Source organism: Hoplias malabaricus, chromosome 1, assembly GCF_029633855.1.
Source record: "Hoplias malabaricus isolate fHopMal1 chromosome 1, fHopMal1.hap1, whole genome shotgun sequence".
Taxonomy (NCBI): domain Eukaryota; kingdom Metazoa; phylum Chordata; class Actinopteri; order Characiformes; family Erythrinidae; genus Hoplias; species Hoplias malabaricus.
This window is the reverse complement of record NC_089800.1, coordinates 6,739,624-6,759,649: the sequence shown is the minus strand read 5'-3', so window position 1 is coordinate 6,759,649 and position 20,026 is coordinate 6,739,624. Positions and strand designations below refer to the sequence as shown.

At 37.7% G+C, this 20,026-nt stretch overlaps 1 protein-coding gene across 1 annotated transcript; it reads right to left on the bottom strand.

Annotated features, from left to right (window-relative positions):
* Positions 1–5,114: 5,114 nt before the first annotated feature.
* LOC136667902 (dispanin subfamily A member 2b-like) lies at positions 5,115–18,032 on the bottom strand. Its single transcript, XM_066645062.1, has 2 exons — positions 17,529–18,032; positions 5,115–6,622 (listed from the first exon to the last, which is right to left on the bottom strand). The coding sequence occupies exons 1-2, from the start codon at positions 17,871–17,873 to the stop codon at positions 6,470–6,472; spliced, it is 498 nt and encodes a 165-aa protein (XP_066501159.1). The 5' UTR covers positions 17,874–18,032; the 3' UTR covers positions 5,115–6,469.
* Positions 18,033–20,026: the final 1,994 nt, after the last annotated feature.

Below are 20,026 nucleotides of genomic sequence, written 5' to 3'. Positions count from 1 at the left end.
TTTAGAGGAACCGCATTTGTTTCTGTTACTGTCTGAACCTTGGCCTGAACTGTATGAGTTCATTTAACCTTCATCATCTTATTTCTCTAAATCTGTTGACAACTGAGTAAAAAACACTTTGCAAAATTGTCTGAATGTGTTTTGCTGCTATAAAGAACAGATTGAATTTTCTGAATATTTATTATAATTAATGAGCATTTAACAGATAGAATATACTACATCTATGAAATGGGAAAAAAATGCTTAGTTTTACTGCAAGTAACATCTTTCAATTCATAACTGGAATTCCAACTGTGGTTCAGTAGAGAACTCAGAACACTGGCCCTAAAAGGATGGAAGTTTGTTTCAGTATTTCTTTTCATTAGATGATGAAAGAGCCACCTCCAAAGATTATGCATCATATTTGAAATATTTGACTTTAAAGGGTTAAAACTAAACTGCCTCAAACAAGACAGTTCAGAAGTGAGAATCTGTGCGCATGAAAATGCCACAGTGAATTTAAAGGTCCGTGTTTATTTTTACATTGTCTTTTATAGAATCAGTCCAAAATGCAGCAAACACAAGCCAAATCACGTTACGGGGAATGGCTCTTATCTCACAAAGCTTGTGTTATCGGTCAAACTATGAAAGTAAACACACACAGATAGAAGAGAGAGAGAGAGAGAGAGAGAGAGAGAGAGAGAGAGAGAGAGAGAGAGAGAGAGAGAGAGAAATAAAAAGAAAAAAGAAAGAAATATATTGAGTAAGAATTTTTAGTATGAATTTTTATATAGAATATTTAGAATAGAATTTTTATATATAACAGCTTATATGTTTTAAAGTATTCTTGATGTAGTTGGTATAAAATTAATGAACATTAAAAAATAATAATAATGTAATGGTCTTGGAGTAATTGGGGTGAATGCCGTTAATTCGCAAATATGGAACTACGCTAATGATGCAAAATCAGCCTAATCTCAACTTGTAATGTACCTCATATGACAAATCATTAAACACATGATACCAGTCACAAGATTTAAATGCTTAATCATAAGAAAACAAAGGCATGGAATGCATCAGATCGAAGCTGATGCAGTAGGCCTGTACAGTAGTATGCTGAACAAGCAAACTGCAAAGCTGTTCTATATTTTTAATTTATTTGAACTGGTCGACACTGAAGTAGAAATAGCCCCCTTTAGACAATATTGAAGTTCCTTCTCAGTGGTTAAAAAAAAACATCACAGAATATCATAAAATATCTATCTCTTTCATTTAACTTTGATATTAAATTAAAATTAGGGAGGCAAGGTGGCGCAGCAGGTAGTGTCGCAGTCACAAGGTGGATTGCCGACTCAAAAGTGTCCGTAGGTGTGAGTGAATGTGTGAGTGTGTGTCGCCCTGTGAAGGACTGGCGCCCCCTCCAGGGTGTGTTCCTGCCTTAGGTCCAGTGATTCTGGGTAGGCACCAGACCCACAGCGACCCTGAACTGGATAATCGCTTACAGACAATGAATGAATGAATGAAAATAAATTTTGAAATTAAATTCAAATTTTGGAAATTACCCTGTTTTGTCATGTGAGGCAACACCATAAAATTTCAAAATGCTCCGAACACCATGCCATAAAACATGCTGGAGGAGGACACTAACTATCAGTCCTACAACAACAGCTAATGGCAAATGTAAGCTAACAAAATTAGCCATATCAGCTCCAAAGGGACAGATAGAAAGAACTGTTATGAAAGTTCCCCTCCACTGGTTGGGTCCTCCAAGAGTTCATCCTGGTAACACTGTGTAAGAGGAACAAAAATGTATGTGTCATTTGCCCTTTTCTTTATATTTGTACCAATGATTTTCAACAGTTTAGCCATGGTCAGTTCCATCTGTCGACAAAAATGGAGATAAATAAAACACAGTCTTAATATTTTAACTTAAATAACCTCATAATATTAATTTAATAGTTTTAAAATGGAAAATATAAGCTATATTGATTAGATTTATGATGATCTTTGTATAATAAAGTGAAGTAATACTACTACTGCAGCTAGGTAGCTAGGAAAGAGTGTCAAACTAAAGTTGTTAAGAGACTGTTAACATGCAGTCATAACAATATTCACAGCTTGCACAGTTTGGGAACATGGAGCAATAAATGAAGAAGGATTAAGCGATTATGGAAAGTTTTAGTGTTGTAACATACTGCTAAGGAAAATAAGGTGAGGCAAGAAGACCATGAAATATTCAGAGGCCTGGAATTCCTTCTGGCGCCACTGCCTAGATAACGGCTCTGGAAGAACTGACCCTGAGAACGGCATGACCCCGAATTCCTGGGGCATATTTGGCTTTTCATCATCAAGCTATTTCAGTGCAGCTGGCGAGGCAAGGTAAGTATGCTCTTCACCTTCACTGCCACTTCCTCCGCTTTGCACCCATTTCCTGAAAACACAGAGACACTCAGACACTTAGGCTTTCAGAAATTAGACATTTCAAGTCTTACCTGCAGTAAAATGTATACTTCCACCCTGTGGAAGTTATTTAAAAATTAATCTAGTTAAATAAAATAATTGTGTTCATGTGTAAGACTAGTTTAAGTGATAAGTTTTGTTGATTTAAACATGTCCTCAGCAGAGAACAAATAACATAATTTAATGCATTACAGCTATTTACTGAATTAAATAATATCTGAAAAAACCATGACTTGAAATGTGGCCTTTGTAAAATCCACCGGACCTAGTATTGTAGCATCAATTACAATTATAATACATATTTACCTGAGTATGTTTTCAGTGCATTTCTGTTCATAATGTTTGTGTTATCGTGATTTGCATATTTATTATTTAGGCAGTGTTACTCACTGGTGGTTTTCTCTGATGTAGATGATGCTGATATGGTCTGCTGATTGCCATGATAGGTGTTTGGTGTGTGTAAATTAACCATTTCCTGAGTTATGAAATCAACCCAACGTGTGCCAAATGTTAAGACATTATATTTGATAAACTCAAAAGTAAAAACCTAAACTTTCTTTTGGTGCATCCTCCTTCAAACGATCACTGTTCCATTCTGTCACTGCAAGAACACTCTTGTCTGCGGAGACTTTTGGAATCAAAGGTTGAAGGCTTCTCAGATGTGCACCAGAAAGCAGGTCACAATTGGTTTGCAGGGGTTTTCAAAAGAAAAACCCACTATCAGTGGCAGGAGACCACAACTCTCTCCACAGACGCCCTGGGTTTTTCAGAATTACTGTATGCTCTCAACATGCTTTTTTTTAACAATGCCATAAACCTTTGGTTCTCAATTTTAAAAACACATAAAAAAGATTTGAGTTTAAGAACCTTTATAGTGTTTTCACAAAACTGTTAAGTCTCCTTTGTAGAAAATTGAGATCATGGGGAGATTCTTAAAAATCAAATAAATAAAAAGTCCTTCACAACAAACTGAAATGTTTTTAGAGAACCAACATGGCTGTGCTAGGACACTTGTTTATGGCTCCTTCATTTTTAAAACTCAGGACAGGATGATTAACAGACTTAAGCACAGGACCATACAATGCCTCCTAGCAACAGCAAGGCAACTATAGTCAAAAATACCAATAACTGTACCGCAAACACACCTTTCTCTCAGACGTGTTGTTCTCAGGAAAGATTTGAACTTTGTTTCATTGTTCTTTGAGTGTGTCATATATTCTTGCTGTCATAATCATAAAAGACTTTACCACCTGTCACCTGCTTGTACACAGATGACCCTAAAATACCACGGCAAGGAACATTTGTGTAACTGCTTTTAATGTCATTTTTATTTTTTTAAATCTGAAAATACATTCCACAGCTCTTAGTACTTATTGCCACTTACTGTTACAGATAGAATTAGTCTGTGTGTTGCAACTGATTTTTTAATGCAAAGTTTCTTGTCCCATTAAAGAAATAAGTGGGTTGTGTTTCTGTGGTTAACGGGTAAAACCAGTTGGTTAACAGATGAGAAATTGTAACTGTGTGAAAGAAATTAAACCAAAGCCATGAAATAAAGTTCAAGTACCAGCCAGAAAAACAGGGCAATATATACCTGACACAAATAAATTCTCTTTAATTTACAGCAGGCATTCCCAAATTAGGGGTCTGGACCCTCACATGTGATCACTGCATTTAGAAATGATGTTGTGGGGAAAAAACAGACAAACTCTACTTCTATTTTACTCAGTTTATTGTAGCAATTACTACAGATTGTTAGCCAACATTATAGTCATTTCTAATGCAATCAAACATGAGCGAGTTTAACATAAAGAAACGGCACATTTAATTGTAACATTATTTTTGTGAAATGTATTATAACAAAACATTTGATCATTTGTAAATAAAAACACATTTTGGAATTTGGTGCTCGCAACACTTGAAGACAATTTTTAGATAACTGTTTACCAGAAGTGGGGATCGTATTAGGCGTAATGTGGCTAAAACCTGGAACTAAACTGGAATGAAAATACATATAAACACATTGATCACACTTTATTAGACACGTCACTTATATGACTTTTATGAAATGACATCAACAACATTTATTAAGGCTCATGGCACAAAGCATCAATGTCTTTTAGATGTCATCCTTCTGCCACATGTTGGAATAAGACTTTTTTGTTTAAGTAGGATTATGCATATTGTTATAAGACAGTTTTTTAGGTGTAATACACACCTTGGAAAAATGACCTTCAGGGACTCCTTTCATGGAATGACCCACATGTGTAGTTCTTTTATTTACGACCATAATAGAAATACAATGACATGTCCCACACCCTACATTCCCTCCTCTTGCTGCCCAAAGTTCTTTGGTCTTTCTACCATAATAAAGAAGTTTTTAAGTCACCCCTCTTACTGATTTGACTATAATTCAATCTGGCTTTACACAGACAAAGCCAGCATATCTTTCTTATCGAATCTGTTCTTCAGTGACACTCTGTGGCACTGCAAACACTGGTTTTGTTTATCACAGGGAACAATTGGAGAACTTGTCATTCATTTTCCCCATAGAGGAAAAATACTGAGGCACACTTCCTTATATGGGCATGTCCTAGTCTGTACATCTTCTAAGAGAGAGCATGTAATATATTATACACTTTTATTGTGTAATGCAGTGCAAAAAAAAGCTCATCAACTATAACAAATTTTTTATTAATTTTATATTTGCAAAATGTGATCAGGAAAATAAAAATCACCAACAATAGGATGCATTTGCCTCAGCTTTGAAAATATATTGTAAATCATTGCATGTTGAAAAAAAAAATCTAACAAATGAGCTAATTCCAGAAAATACATATAAGAACAAAGAGTTACATTTTATAAACTGTCGCTGCCCAAAGAAAGAAAGCACTGCAAGAATAGTAACTTTATAGGAGGAAGGAAAATGGAAGTCAATGTTGAAGATTGTTTTCTAACTAATATTGGAGCATTTCTGTTGGCCCATTTATCATGAAATGTGTACAAAGTGTGAAGACAGTTGCTGTGTTCAAATGACGTGGTTGAGTTACATGAAGAAAATGGAGGTTTCGCTTTGGACAGTGAAGAAATGCTTCATTCAGATATACACAAAGCACATAAAAAGAACAGTGATAATCAGGTTATTTCACGTGTATATATAAATCCATATATATGTGACATTTGGAGGTGGGAAGTGGGGCCATTACCCTCCCGTGATATGTTCAACTCACTGTAATTATGGAATGTTTGACTGATCTCCATGACAGACGAGAACAGACAAGTGATAACACTTAACACTGGATCGCCGTACTCTCTAGAAATGACAAATTTGTGATTGTCAATGGCTTGAAATGTCTAAAGGATGCAATACACTTGATGACTACTTTTTTAAAAAGCCCACATTTCACTTTGCTTATGTAAGACAGGAGTTTGCTTGCAACATTCACAGAGCCAGTATTGAGTCAATTTGCCGATGTTATACTATAAGTACTTTCTGTAGGTTAAGTGACCCAAATGACCTTTACGTAAATGTAATGTAATTATTTTATTTTGCTGATTAATTGTTTACCCAAGTACACCGTTTGCTGGGATGGCCTGCCCCTCCTGACGTAGCTCCAAATGCCACCCATGTGTATAGTTTGAGTGTCCCTGGACAAATTACAAATTTATTTGATTTGGAAGTGAAAATAAATGCATGTCCTCTACTAAGAACACATTCATGCACATTTGAGTGTAAAATTTCTGTAAACTGACTGAATTTACATAAAAAAAACTAAACAAACAAAAAAACAGTTGTCTGTGCAATGGAAAAAGCACAATTTATAGTTCATGTTTTTTGCAGATATGTAAAACTCAGCACATAAACATGCCACAAATTAGTTTCCCGCAGAGAACATGTACATTTATTTTCACTGTATTTTTTATTTTATTTTATGAAATCAAGGACACCCAAAGATATACATACAACCATAGGGTCTTCACAAACAGCTGCAGTTTTACTGGCTTTAGTTTAAGTGAAAAAGTTGGTGGCTTAGCGTGAGCTAAGGGATGCGGTGACAACAAGCACAATGTACACGATGATAAAGACGATCCCAAGCCCCAGAGCTGTGTTGTTGAGGATGAGAGATAAACGAGAGTTTTTCTCAGCCAAAGGTCTGTTACCGGTGTGGTTGGCATCTCGAGTCTGAAAGAACACAGAGGTGCAGAACATTAAAGACCATTCAACAAAGTGGAAAAACTTGTTTCCTGAACACGTGACAACCACAAAAAAAAGCTCTGATCACTACACAAACAGTGTGTCTAGTCAAAAGTCAAAAGTTCCCACCTCAAGAGTTACAGGAACATATTTAAAAACCTCACAACCCATTTTCCATAATTGGTTAAAGCTCGGTATAAATTCTTTTAACAACAGCCAACACCCAATCAGCAGTACAGAAAGGCAGACGGTGTTAAAACAAACAGAGAGCAAAGCCTCTCCTCAGTGACATACAGAAGTTACGATGCTGAGTGTCTAAATAACACAGAATGCTTTTACATTTTTATGTGTTTGGCTTGGGCTTTCCTAGTAACCACTCTCAGAAGCTCCCAACATTCTCTAAACAACACGTACGTTAGTTAAAGGACAATTGTAATTTTGTCAACCCTAAAAAACTTTTGTAGGCATTTACTTGTGACAAAGACACATCTTAAAAACAGTCCCATTTAGTGAGAAGTGTGTTAAAGCAAAAAGAAGTCCTAAAGATGGTCAATCAACAATTAACCATCATAAGAATTACACTTAAAAACCTACAGGACCAGCGTAGCTTCACTGTTGGTCATGGATAGTAAATAAATGAGTGTATATGTGAGTTAGTAAGTTTCTCGACATTCGACCATCTCTTCTCAACTACGGACTTAAAATTAAAAAACAAAAATTTAATAAACAAGTTTCCATAGAGTTTGGTTGTCAGCTGTGCCCTTACATTGCTGGTGGTTGGTTTAAGTTTATGTTAAACTGTTAAATGTTGAGAAAAAAACAAAACAAAACAGGGCGTTAGCTAGGAAAAAAGCAAAAGAGGAACTCATATTGGATGTATTCTGCTGTCACCTGATCCTCCGACTATTCAGCCCTGTGCAAACACCAGTTCCAGCATATTGGCTTTTGTTGCTGCTCACGCTGGCCTGACAATGTGTTACACTCCAGTAGACACCTGGCAGCTAACAGTCACTGGGATATTTGATGACTGAGACAGGCCTACGATACCACTGTTTTACATGAAAGCATTGTTGGGTAGAGACAGGACTGTGAGACCTCAGTCCTGGAGTGCAGCAGCAGAATATATGACTTACCCGGGATTCCACTCATTATCCATATAAACCACTATAAAGAGGTAAACATTAATCTCTTGGCTCTTTATCATCCCTCCATTATCTCTTTATAACCTGTGAGCTATTAGGCAATATATGCCAACGGTTACATGTCAGTAAGCCACCGTTGGTCACGTAGCGTCACTGAAACAAAGTCTTGTTATACTTTAAAACATTTCTGAGCAATTGTAAACGAATGACTCATTAACCTTGACTGTAAATCAGACAAGGAAAGTGTTGAGTAACATTCTTATTCTCCCTTTTGTATGAGCACGCATCACATGGGAATATGCACGCTACAGATTACATTTGCGGTTTCTAATTTTTTTATTTTTTTTTTTATTTTTCTTCCAAGTATACGTCAATATAAAACAAGAAGTAAATAAATAAAAAAAAAATACAATGGCAATACTGCTTTAAATACGTTAAAAAAAAAAAAGGAACAGACCTCCAGACCAATAGAGGTCCAGTTTTAAGCCAATGTCTATTTTTGTTTTTACAAGAAAAGACATATTATTCAATCCACTATTTTCTTGGGTAAAGCATAAAATATCTTCCCCTCTCTCTTTTTGAAGGCACGAGGAATAGTCTACACTTTAGGTTTACATTTGTAGTTTCTGATGTTTATAAACATTATACTTCTGAATAATATTTTCACCTAAAGACTGCCATAGAAAATATGGAAACATTATCCTAAAGAAAAAGGCCCACCAAACCCAGCTGCTTTGTAGCATAAGAATATATTACTGTTACAATAATTAACTTCTGGTAATGGATCTAGGATGTAATTCAGTCACAAGAACGAAGGTCACGTCCAAGGACCAGGGCTATTTTCTACTCCATCTAATAATCATAAGCAACCAGTGAACTGATAGCTAGCCCAAAGGCTGAAGGCCTGACTCAGACAGACTAATGGAATTAACAAAGCTGACTCTGACGAGCAGGAGTATCCCCTTCACTCTTCAAACAAGTCCAACCAGCCATTATATTTGATCTAATTTACGTTTAATTAATGCAGGTGCTCCTGAAAGTATGAATACAATTTAATTATAATTTATAATCCACAAGTCGTGATTAAAATGCAGTGAACATTATTTATTTAATTTTTTTTATTACAGTGTTGTTGCCCATTTTCTGCCAAGACATTAATAAATTAACAAGAATGAGACTGTAAAACTGATCTAATGCAATATTCTCCAATATTGCTACTTCCTAATATATCTGATAAGATACAGAACAGAATGTACCCTTTAAATGGAACATCTAAGATTCTGGGGGAAATGTTGTTCTCTCTGGTTTGTTTACGTTCAGAAGCTCATCCTTAGAATTTTACAAAGAAGTGTTTTTTTTTTAATTAAAATCGTGAATGGCACCTTTAAGGGGCAAGGGAAATTTTAGTGTTTGTACACTTTAAAGTAAAATTTTGGTTATTATACCCTTTTACATGTTATTGTGTTGCGGTCTTGAGTGCTAATTAAACATTTTACACTCTTAAAAATAAAGGTGCTACAAAAGGTTCTCTGAGTGATGCCATAGAAGAACCACTTTTGGTTCCATAAAGTACCATGTTTGCTAATGTGTTTAAATAAAAAAAAATAAACTTTAAGACCAAGTGATGGATTTTAAAAACCCTTAAAAGGTTTCTTCACACATGCATTTCATTAAAACATATATAACTTGATTGTACATTACTCAAAAGAACTAGCCCTCAAGCCACAAATGAGGTAGCTAAAAAGGCAAGAAAATGCAGATGATGACACATCTCTTTGTTTAGTAGATTATAAATAAAGTAGATTATAAATAAAGAATAATGAGATTTGATCTAATCAAAGCAGGGTAACCACAACCAGAAAAATGCAGTTCATTTGTGTGTAAGGCTGTGCAATTAATCGAAAATGAATCTAAATCAACATTCAGAATTGACATAATCACATCTAATTGACATAATCTTGTCTATATGAATGGATTTTTACTTTTTTGTTTTTTTATTCCGCTATGTACCCACTGTGTGTTCGTGTACATTGCCTTTTAAACCACACTAACCGCACTGTAGTCATATGATTCTGCCCCTATCTGCCACATGGAAGCAACACAGCAGAGAACCTAAATGCTGAGGCCAACCGATCGACTTGAGCAGCTTGTACCACAGAAAAACATAGCAACGGTTGTTTGGATGTGTTGTGTTTTGTCTTTAACTAAGACAATGCTGGACAAAAATAAGTCAAATGTAAAAACTGACCAAATAAAAACAAACAAAAAAAACAAAGCACAATCACACACCAAATATGAACAGTGCTCAAAAAACAAGAGAGGAACAAGCTCCCAGCAACATTAGAGAAAATATCCAAATTTTAATACTAGAGCATACGGGAGTCACTGAATACAAACAAAATAATCATTCATTAATCATAATCATCATAAAATGCAAAATTAATCATGCTATTGATTTGCGCTCACATTGCCCAGCACTATTTGTTTGGACAGCATTTATATAAACATGAACTAACCCTGCTAATATTTAATAACGCAGCACTACATAAGAGAATTCCCAATCCCTGCACATTAGAACACATTACTACAGCATGACTCTGTGTGATTGTGGCATGACCCTTCATTACAAGCAAATGATGTATACTCTGGTCAGTGCCTTTAATCGGACAAGACAATTTTTAAGTATCTGGTGATGTGGTCTATTTATGGCAGTCCAACATAACACAGTGAAAAGGTTATGAACACACACACATGAGGAAAAGTTCATGGCTGGACAATAATTAAATATAAATATATATCGCAATATAAACTGTGTCAATGTAACAATACTATGATCATTTACAGCATCTGTCACTGATGGTCATTACAAGGCACTGTTGTCAGTTCAGTTTAAAAATATTAATATTGACAAAACCAAGAAGTGGTTGGTTGATGGTTGTTTGACTGTTCATTCATTATCTGTAAGCTCTTATACAGTTCAGTGTCGCGGTGGGTCCAGAGCCTACCTGGAATCATTGGGCGCAAGGCGGGAATACACCCTGGAGGGGGCGCCAGTCCTTCACAGGGCGACACACACACACACACATTCACTCACACACTCACACCTACGGACACTTTTGAGTCACCAATCCACCTACTAACGTGTGTTTTTTGGACTGTGGGAGGAAACCGGAGCACGCGGAGGAAACCCACGCAGACACAGGGAGAACACACCACACTCCTCACAGACAGTCACCCGGAGGAAACCCACACAGACACAGGGAGTACACACCACACTCCTCACAGACAGTCACCCAGGAGGAAACCAACGCAGACACGGGGAGAACACACCACACTCCTCACAGACAGTCACCTGGAGCGGGACTCGAACCCACATCCTCCAGGTCCCTGGAGCTGTGTGACTGCGCCACCGTGCCGCCCTGTATCATAACATATCATGTTCATATCATAATACTGGCCACTGTATTATTGTTGGTCCACATTGCAGATGCAAATTGAAATAAAGTATCTCATCTGTAGCTGCACAATTTATGCTGTTACTTACACAAAACATCTAATGTTGATTCAAGTCCTAACTTCACTAACCAAAAAGAAAATGTTTCTAATCCTTTCACTTTACGAATATGAAACATAAACATTTAGTAAAAAGGAGTGGTCTTTCTGGTTTGTCTGGTTTTCCTCCAATATCAGGGCACAATCTTTGTATCCTGGTATAGTTTTGGCTTCCTTGTGCTTGATGTTTTATGACTTGCCCCTTTGTTCATTCTAGCAGCTTGGATTTCTGTGAGAGTCAGGTTCCATAAATGTGAAACTGGATTGCCCTTCAGCTCCATGACCCTCCCGCTGCCACATGCCTTACCATAAAAGCCCGTCCCCTTTTTAGAGTCTTCTCAAAACTCAGGGTTAGATTACACTTGGTCTGAAAAGTAATAATCAGTACTACTTTCTTGGACTTCTCCTATATCTGTTGTATGACTCCTCCCATATCACTTTGAGTTCAATCCCTCAAGGGACCTGGAGGCTGTGGGTTTGATTCCCGCTCCGGGTGACTGTCTGTGAGGAGTGTGGTGTGTTCTCCCTGTGTCTGCGTGGGTTTCCTCCGGGTGACTGTCTGTGAGGAGTGTGGTGTGTTCTCCCTGTGTCTGCGTGGGTTTCCTCTGAGTGACTGTCTGTGAGGAGCGTGGTGTGTTCTCCCTGTGTCTGCGTGGGTTTCCTCCGGGTGACTGTCTGTGAGGAGTTTCGTGTGTTCTCCCTGTGTCTGTGTGGGTTTCCTCCGGGTGCTCCGGTTTCCTCCTAAGGTCCTAAAACACACGTTGGTAGGTGGATTGTTGACTGAAATGTGTCCGTGTGAATTGCCCTGTGAAGGACTGGCGCCCCCTCCAGGGTGTATTCCCACCTTGCGCCCAATGATTCCAGGTAGGCTCTGAACCCACCGCGACCCTGAACTGGATAAGTGCTTACAGATAATGAATGAATGAATAAAACTAGTATAATTTTCTGAAGAAAATACAGCGCCATTCCATACCGGACTACAACTGAATATAAAACGTGCAGAAAGATCGAAATATGGAACGAATAAAAGCAAAAATGAGAAAGAAGAAAAGAAAGATGGAAAGAAGAATATACAATACCCTCAAGATATAACCTAACAATTACTAAGACTGCTTTAAATGTAAATTATTCTGTGTATAATTTTGAATAAATCCAAAATTTAAAAATAATGTTGTATGGTTGGGCTTTTTTGAATTTTACTTTGGAAGCAAACCGCTCTACTGCTACAGTCTCTCTGTTTATAGGTTTTCAGAACTATCATGTCAAGAGCAAACTGAATTTTATCAGTGCTGGTTATAATTTCTTGAATTATATTAATTTGAATGATAGCTGATGTATATGTGTCTCACCCTTAATTCTAGGCTATGGCTGTCATGTTATTGTCAGTAACGTCCAAGGTTGTGGGTCACTGGCTGCCTGGTCAGCGTTTCCCCCACATAAATATTGACTCTTGCTGAGTGGACAGAGCAGGAAAGTAAAGTAACTATATTGAAAGTACACTGTAGAGTAAGCACACACCACTGCCATAAGCATTCAGACATTCCATTAGAGAGTATGCACAGGAAGTTTTGGATGATTATTTCTAGATCCCAAATGCCACTCAAGCTCATCCAAAGCAGATTCATAACTCCAGTACTAGGGGATGATAGCCCACGATTCCAGAGCGTCTCAAATTAGTGTTCAATTCATTTTTATGGAGACTATACAAGCTGTGCTGGGACAATCCAACACCTGAGTCAACAAGTGACCAAATTCACTCATCAGAAGTGTCCACAAGGTCCTGGACACAAAGTGTGGGCCTCCTCTGTCACATGATGCTACCATGTGCTTACTCTGAGACACGTGAGATGATATTTCATCTTTGCAAACTGCTAATTATCTAATATTACCATCTGGCAACAGACGGCTATGGCATTGCTGAGGACTGTTGTTTGTTGTTAGTTTCTGATGCTGAAATAAATACATTGTAACTGTAGTGTGTAATGTTACTGTGCTTAAATAACGAGTCGAATTGGCTACTCACATTATTATGTTTGTCATTTAACAAACTACAGTTTTTATTTTTATTGCATTTTTAAAGAGTGTCCCAACTTTTCAGAGAAAGGAGGTTTATATGTTAGTTTCCATACTGTTTTCAGTGGAGTTCTGCATTTATATGCCCTGACTGATTTAATGAAGGGAATTAAACTAAAAAATATTGAATGACCAAAAAAAAAAACCCTAATGCTCTTTCCTAACAATAATTTGACTCCAAAACTTCCCCAATTGCTCAAGTCCCTGCCCTTGATGTGGAAATATCACTGAAAAATGCAGAAGCTCAAACATCCTCTGCATGCCTCAAGGGCTTAGGAATCTAATTTACTGTTATTTACACAGCTCTGAAGTGAGCCAAAAGGGTTGAACCGTTGAACGTTGGTTCCTGTAAGTTCAGGCACATTACCTCACTTAAATTGTGGTTGAAGATCTTATTTTACCATTGTGATGCTACTGTAAGTGAAATGAAGTCATACATGTATATGCTACCATCTGAACATGTCATAACTGGACCCTAAAGGCTTGCTTTGCTTACACAAGGATTGTAATGGGGGAGTGCCGCTGTAGAGAAATAATGGAGAGTCAGCCATATGGCATGAGTCACTGGAAATAAACTGACCAGAACCTGACCTCAGTACCACTTTATCAGTGAAGGTCTAAGAGCGAAAGTCTGTATATCAACTTTTTCCAGAATCTCAGTTCATACCCCACCCATAGCTCTAGTGCTTTAGGAATTAAACAAAACTACAATTATTAAACAGAATATAGCATCCAGGATATTTCCCACAAAAATGGTTCCAGACTTTGTACAGCAAACAGATTTGGTTAATACCACTCTCAAGCTCGAAGTTACTGCATTTAACACTGCCTCCTGTCCAGCTCCTGAAGGCCTAACCAATAGGAGAGCTAACCTTGATTGTATCTACTTAGAAACACATAAAATAATTCTATCTGGACTATTTTCCTTTTGGCGTTTCAAGATTTTAAATCCGTTGTTTCTAACCAAATCTCAAAAAATATAATTATAATCATTTATTAAAAGGTTTAAATATTATCATAATAATGCTGTTAAAGAAAAATGAGCATAAATTAATGAATTCACAGAAAATATATGGCTTTCTGATAGGGTTCCCTTTGGGTTTGAGCATGAGCGCCAACCCTTAGACGTTCATATGAATAAAACTGCTTATAATAACCAATTTCTTTTATTAATTATTACATTGTGAATTACATAGAGTTGTTAAAAGTGTTCTACACCACTACATTCCACTTAAAAAAACATTCATTCATTCATTATCTGTAAGCGCTTATACAGTTCAGGGTCACGGTGGGTCCAGAGCCTACCTGAAATCATTGGGCACAAGGCGGGAATACATCCTGAAGGGGGCGCCAGTCCTTCACAGGGCAACACAGACACTCACACCTACGGACACTTTTGAGTCACCAACCCACCTACCAACGTGTGTTTTTGGACTGTGGGAGGAAACCGGAGCACCCGGAGGAAACCCACGCAGACACAGGGAGAACACACCACACAGACAGTCACCCGGAGCGGGACTCGAACCCACAACCTCCAGGTCCCTGGAGCTGTGTGAATGCGACACTACCTGCTGCACCACCGTGCCACCAACTTAAAAAACATGTGAGAGGTAATCACTTAAGGTAACATGGCATGTAATGTCCATAAGTCACAGTAATTTAACACTTCATTTCAGCTGTTTACAGGTGGCTGAACTGCTTGTTGCTCAAATATTACCTGATGGTGTTTGACCACTAAATCACCCAAGCTTTTCTTTGAGTTACGTTGACATATGAGCATATGTCAGGCATAACTACTGAACCGGTTCTAAATGTGTGGGTGGAGGCCAATTCATTAGGCAATGCTGTAAGTTGAAGTCTTAGTTAAACATGGAAAACAATGACAAAAATCTGCATTAGTAATGTATATTTTGTCAACAGGATGAATGATGGCTCAACGTCATTTATAAAGACCTTGGGCTGATGAACTGCAATATATCTGCTTGATTTTCCATTCATTCAGCTGAGATCCTTCCCCTCTAAATCTACCTAAATCATCGGTATATCGCCAAATAGAATACATTATGGTGAGACCCCCCCCCCACTCCCGTAGCCTTGAACTCCGCTACCCTATCTGAACTCTCGCCCTGAAGCAAACAGCTGATCTGGTTTAGATTATGTTCTCATTACACAAAACTGAATGATGATCATAATAAACATAATTTAATATCCCATATCTAATTGAGGAAGCGGGTTAATTAAGAGAGACTGGATGAACTCTTAGTTAATAGCAGTAAATGAATGATGCGGATGTTACAGCGTAAATAAATATTTATGAGCAGTTGTTCATTCTGGTTGAATAAATATGAAAACAGCGTTGGTAAAACAATGAACAGCCGGCAAACTCAAACTTACTCATATGCCTTGAGGTGGAGATGATTCAGTCATAGAATAATATTCACTAGTGCTGCCTCAGTACAAATACAGAAGCGTGACATGGTAAAAGAAAAATCTGGAAATATGAGTTGGTGAAAAATAACATTCCATATCCTATATATATATATATATATATATATATATATATATATATATAAATAAAAGGTTCAAAGTAAGCTGGTTTTACAGTTTATTTTCCATATATAGCCTATGGGAGTTAGTTAAATTAAATAAAAATTATACATCAAATGGAGGTAACTAACTACTTAACTCGACAAAGAGCATGTTAAACTTGTTGGACTGCCAGGTTAATGACTCAACTGTATAGTTTTAAAGGAATTTGCTGTGGGCATCCTACATTTTTTATTTATTTATTTATTTATAGTTATTATTGCTGCCTTTTCTAGTCTAGCCTGTGAGTGCTTAGAAGCAGGTCAAATAAATAATTCTCCATAATTCTTAATTTGTTCATTAGTCTTAAACAAATCAGCCAGAAGCAGTGCTGATTGGGTCGTCACAGACCGTACAGACCTCTGGACTGAGATGTATTTTGCTTTACCTGAAGAGAAAACTCTACATTGTTGTATGCCAGAGAAGAGAAGGGGACATACTGGCTGCTAATAAATGACCAACATGATGTCAACACCGGCTGTCAAAGGACAAGCGGCCATTTAGGGAACTAAAAAAAAACCCTCCCTTTTCCCTGCTCCTCAAACAATGAAGGGCTTTAATGCACTGCATCAACAAACATGATAACACTGACAGACTTTCAGTTTCTACTGAAGAGAGCTTGGGAATACTTCTTAGGTTTCAAATATCTTTCCAGCTAAGGGAAGTACTGACATGAGAATATTATTTGGTATAAAGATATTCAACATTAATTTATATAATAAAGATATTATTAATAGTCACTAATGTTACTTGTTATAATACTAGACTATATTTATATACACGCTAAAATATATTAAACATTAAAAAACAAAACCACACAATGTTGTGAACAGTTTAGCTTTTTTATAAAGAATACTGAATCAACTGCAAATGTTAGGAAGTGGTAAATTTCTGCTGTAGTTGGTTTATGACTGAGAATAAGCCAATAACAATGAGTTTATTTCAAATGTTCAAAGCTAAAAACATTCAGTTAACAGTTATGCTAACTACCTCCACAATTTTGTTAGTGAATGTACAATAATATTTTTCTACGCGTTTTGCCACTTAGTTGGGCCTTTAAAACAAACAAACAAACAAACAAACAAAAATTTTGTGGAACATACAGCTTTGTAATGTAATACATTTTCGGTAATTAGTATTTTCACAAACGCCCCCTTGTGGTTGAGCTCAATAAAAAAGTTGATGTTTTTGGCAAAGAAAAAAAATAAAACACCACTTGGACCATATTCAATTTTCAGTATATTTCAATAAAATTAAATTCCATAAACTACAGTCTTACTTCAGGAAACTGAGCTTTAACAATAATTTTCAAAGCCACCAACTTGGAAATGACCTCACGGAAATAAATGACTGCGTCATAATTAGAGTGGCAATACTCTATCAATCGATAAAAAAAATAACCGTTTCTAAAAATATACATCTACATTTTTACAAATAAAATAATATTAATGTGAATTAATATAGCGTTGGTTCCTTGTTTATTTTTTTTAAATTCTGGAAAGTGAAAACTGACTTTACAGTCCCTATAAATGAATACTTACATTAATGGAGAAGATGAGAGCAGCAATACCCAGTGGTAAGCAACAGCACAGCATGGTGAAGATGGAGTAGCCCAGGTAATCAGGCAGGGGTTGAGCCAACGGTCCAGCAGCCACATAGACGGTGGGCTGCACGGTGACAGCAGGCTGGCCAGGATAAGGACCCATGTACTGACCCTGGTAGGGCTGACCATATGGAGGCTGACCCTGAGGGTTGGGGTATCCTGCTTGAGGTGGGTTATAACCAGTGTTGTAGTCCTGGTACGGTGGAGGCTGATGATCCATGCCTGATTTCTGTTCTGGATTCCAGCCTGAAGGAGGGGCAGAGGGTGTCTTGTTGGGATCCATGATGCTTTTGCTTTTGTATTGTTAATAAATAAATTCCCTCACTTCGCTAAGCCCAGCGGGTTATCTGCACTGCTCCTCCTTCTGATTTCTCTCCCTCTTCTCGTTGCTTTGGCTGGAACTCTCCTGTGCCCCTCTACAGGATTCTCAGCCTGCAACACTCACAGGCAATGACATTGCACGATTTAGTCACAAGACGCAGATGGGCGGGGCTACACCCACTCACACAATTCTACCATGAAAGACCAATAAAGTTTAAGAATGTCGTAACAGCAACGGTGTATTAATCTGTGTAATTTACTGACTGAGGCAACGCTTAAGGTAAAATTTTCATGAGAGCATTTGGCAAAAAAATTCATGTGTAAATGAGTTTTTTTTTAACTATTTAAATTAGCAAATGCACAAACAATGTTCCTCAAAAATAAACGAATGCCTTTCACAACGTATTTTTTTTTAGGACATTTTACTCTCAATCTGTAACGTTGGAGACAGGGTTAGACTTTTAAATTGACAACAATATTAGAGTCACTTCATGTGTTCAGGGAGTTAAGGAAATTTTTAGATTTTATTATTTTATCTATTTATTGGTTTACTTTGAGCACACTTTTTTCATGGAGTTGATGAAAGGACAAGAAGTGTCAGAATTTAACATGAAATATTCTGGGGTGGCACGGTGGCGCAGCAGGTAGTGTTGCAGTCGACACTCGATTCCTGCTCTGGGTGACTGTCTGTGAGGAGTGTGGTATGTTCTCCCTGTGTCTGCGTGGGTTTCCTCCGGGTGACTGTCTGTGAGGAGTGTGGTGTGTTCTCCCTGTGTCTGCGTGGGTTTCCTCCGGGTGACTGTCTGTGAGGAGTGTGGTGTGTTCTCCCTGTGTCCGCGTGGGTTTCCTCCAGGTGACTGTCTGTGGGGAGTGTGGTGTGTTCTCCCTGTGTCTGCGTGGGTTTCCTCCTGGTGACTGTCTGTGAGGAGTCTGGTGTGTTCTCCCTGTGTCTGTGTGGGTTTCCTCTGGGTGACTGTCTGTGAGGAGTGTGGTGTGTTCTCCCTGTGTCCGCGTGGGTTTCCTCCAGGTGACTGTCTGTGGGGAGTGTGGTGTGTTCTCCCTGTGTCTGTGTGGGTTTCCTCCGGGTGACTGTGAGGAGTGTGGTTTGTTCTCCTTGTGTCCGTGTGGGTTTCCTCCAGGTGACTGTGAGGAGTGTGGTGTGTTCTCCCTGTGGCCGTGTGGGTTTCCTCCAGGTGACTGTGAGGAGTGTGGTGTGTTCTCCCTGTGGCCGTGTGGGTTTCCTCCAGGTGACTGTGAGGAGTGTGGTGTGTTCTCCCTGTGGCCGTGTGGGTTTCCTCCAGGTGACTGTGAGGAGTGTGGTGTGTTCTCCCTGTGTCCGCATGGGTTACAGATAATGAATGAATGAAATGTTCTTACAGTGATACTGTACACTAATTTTAAGTCTGGTGAAAAAGAACAGAAACACAGTGACTGGTGATTGTGAACTGTAGTAGCCATTTCTCTGTAGCTTGAGATTTACAAAAGAGGTTTACAAAAAAAAGTGTTTTGGCAAGTATAAGCACTTCAGAAATGTTAACATCAGCTATAGATGGGGAATTCCACTGTTTTTCTGTTTTGTTCATTCACTGACATAAAACAGTCATTTAGAGTGGTTTATTGTGATATGGTTTATAATAAAAGAACACACTATTAGCAGATTATTTCACCATTGTGATAGGAAGCAGGGCTTTACCACCCTAAAACACATAAAACATTTTTGCACATTGCTGCACATTGCTGTTGTTTGTGCACTTGCTTTGTTTATTGTGTCTGGAAATTAGTCTAAATCTTCAGAGGTATCATTCGGGGTTTTGTCAAGGCTTGTTGTGCTATTGTAATGTGGAAAGAACAATCCTTTGGCTACAAAATATCCTTTATTCTTTTTTTTGACATTACATATGCAAACAGTGGTTCAGATAATAGTTATCTAAAATAACATTTTTTGGATTAAAAACATTCTTATATACATCGTTTTAGTTGTTGTGCACTGAAATGGCATTTGACAAAGACAGAAACATACATTCACATGTGTATTCACATGCAAATGTTTACAATCTTTGGTTAACTACAGACAAACCGACGCTCGGGCGGAAAATAGATGCTTTAGAATAACCA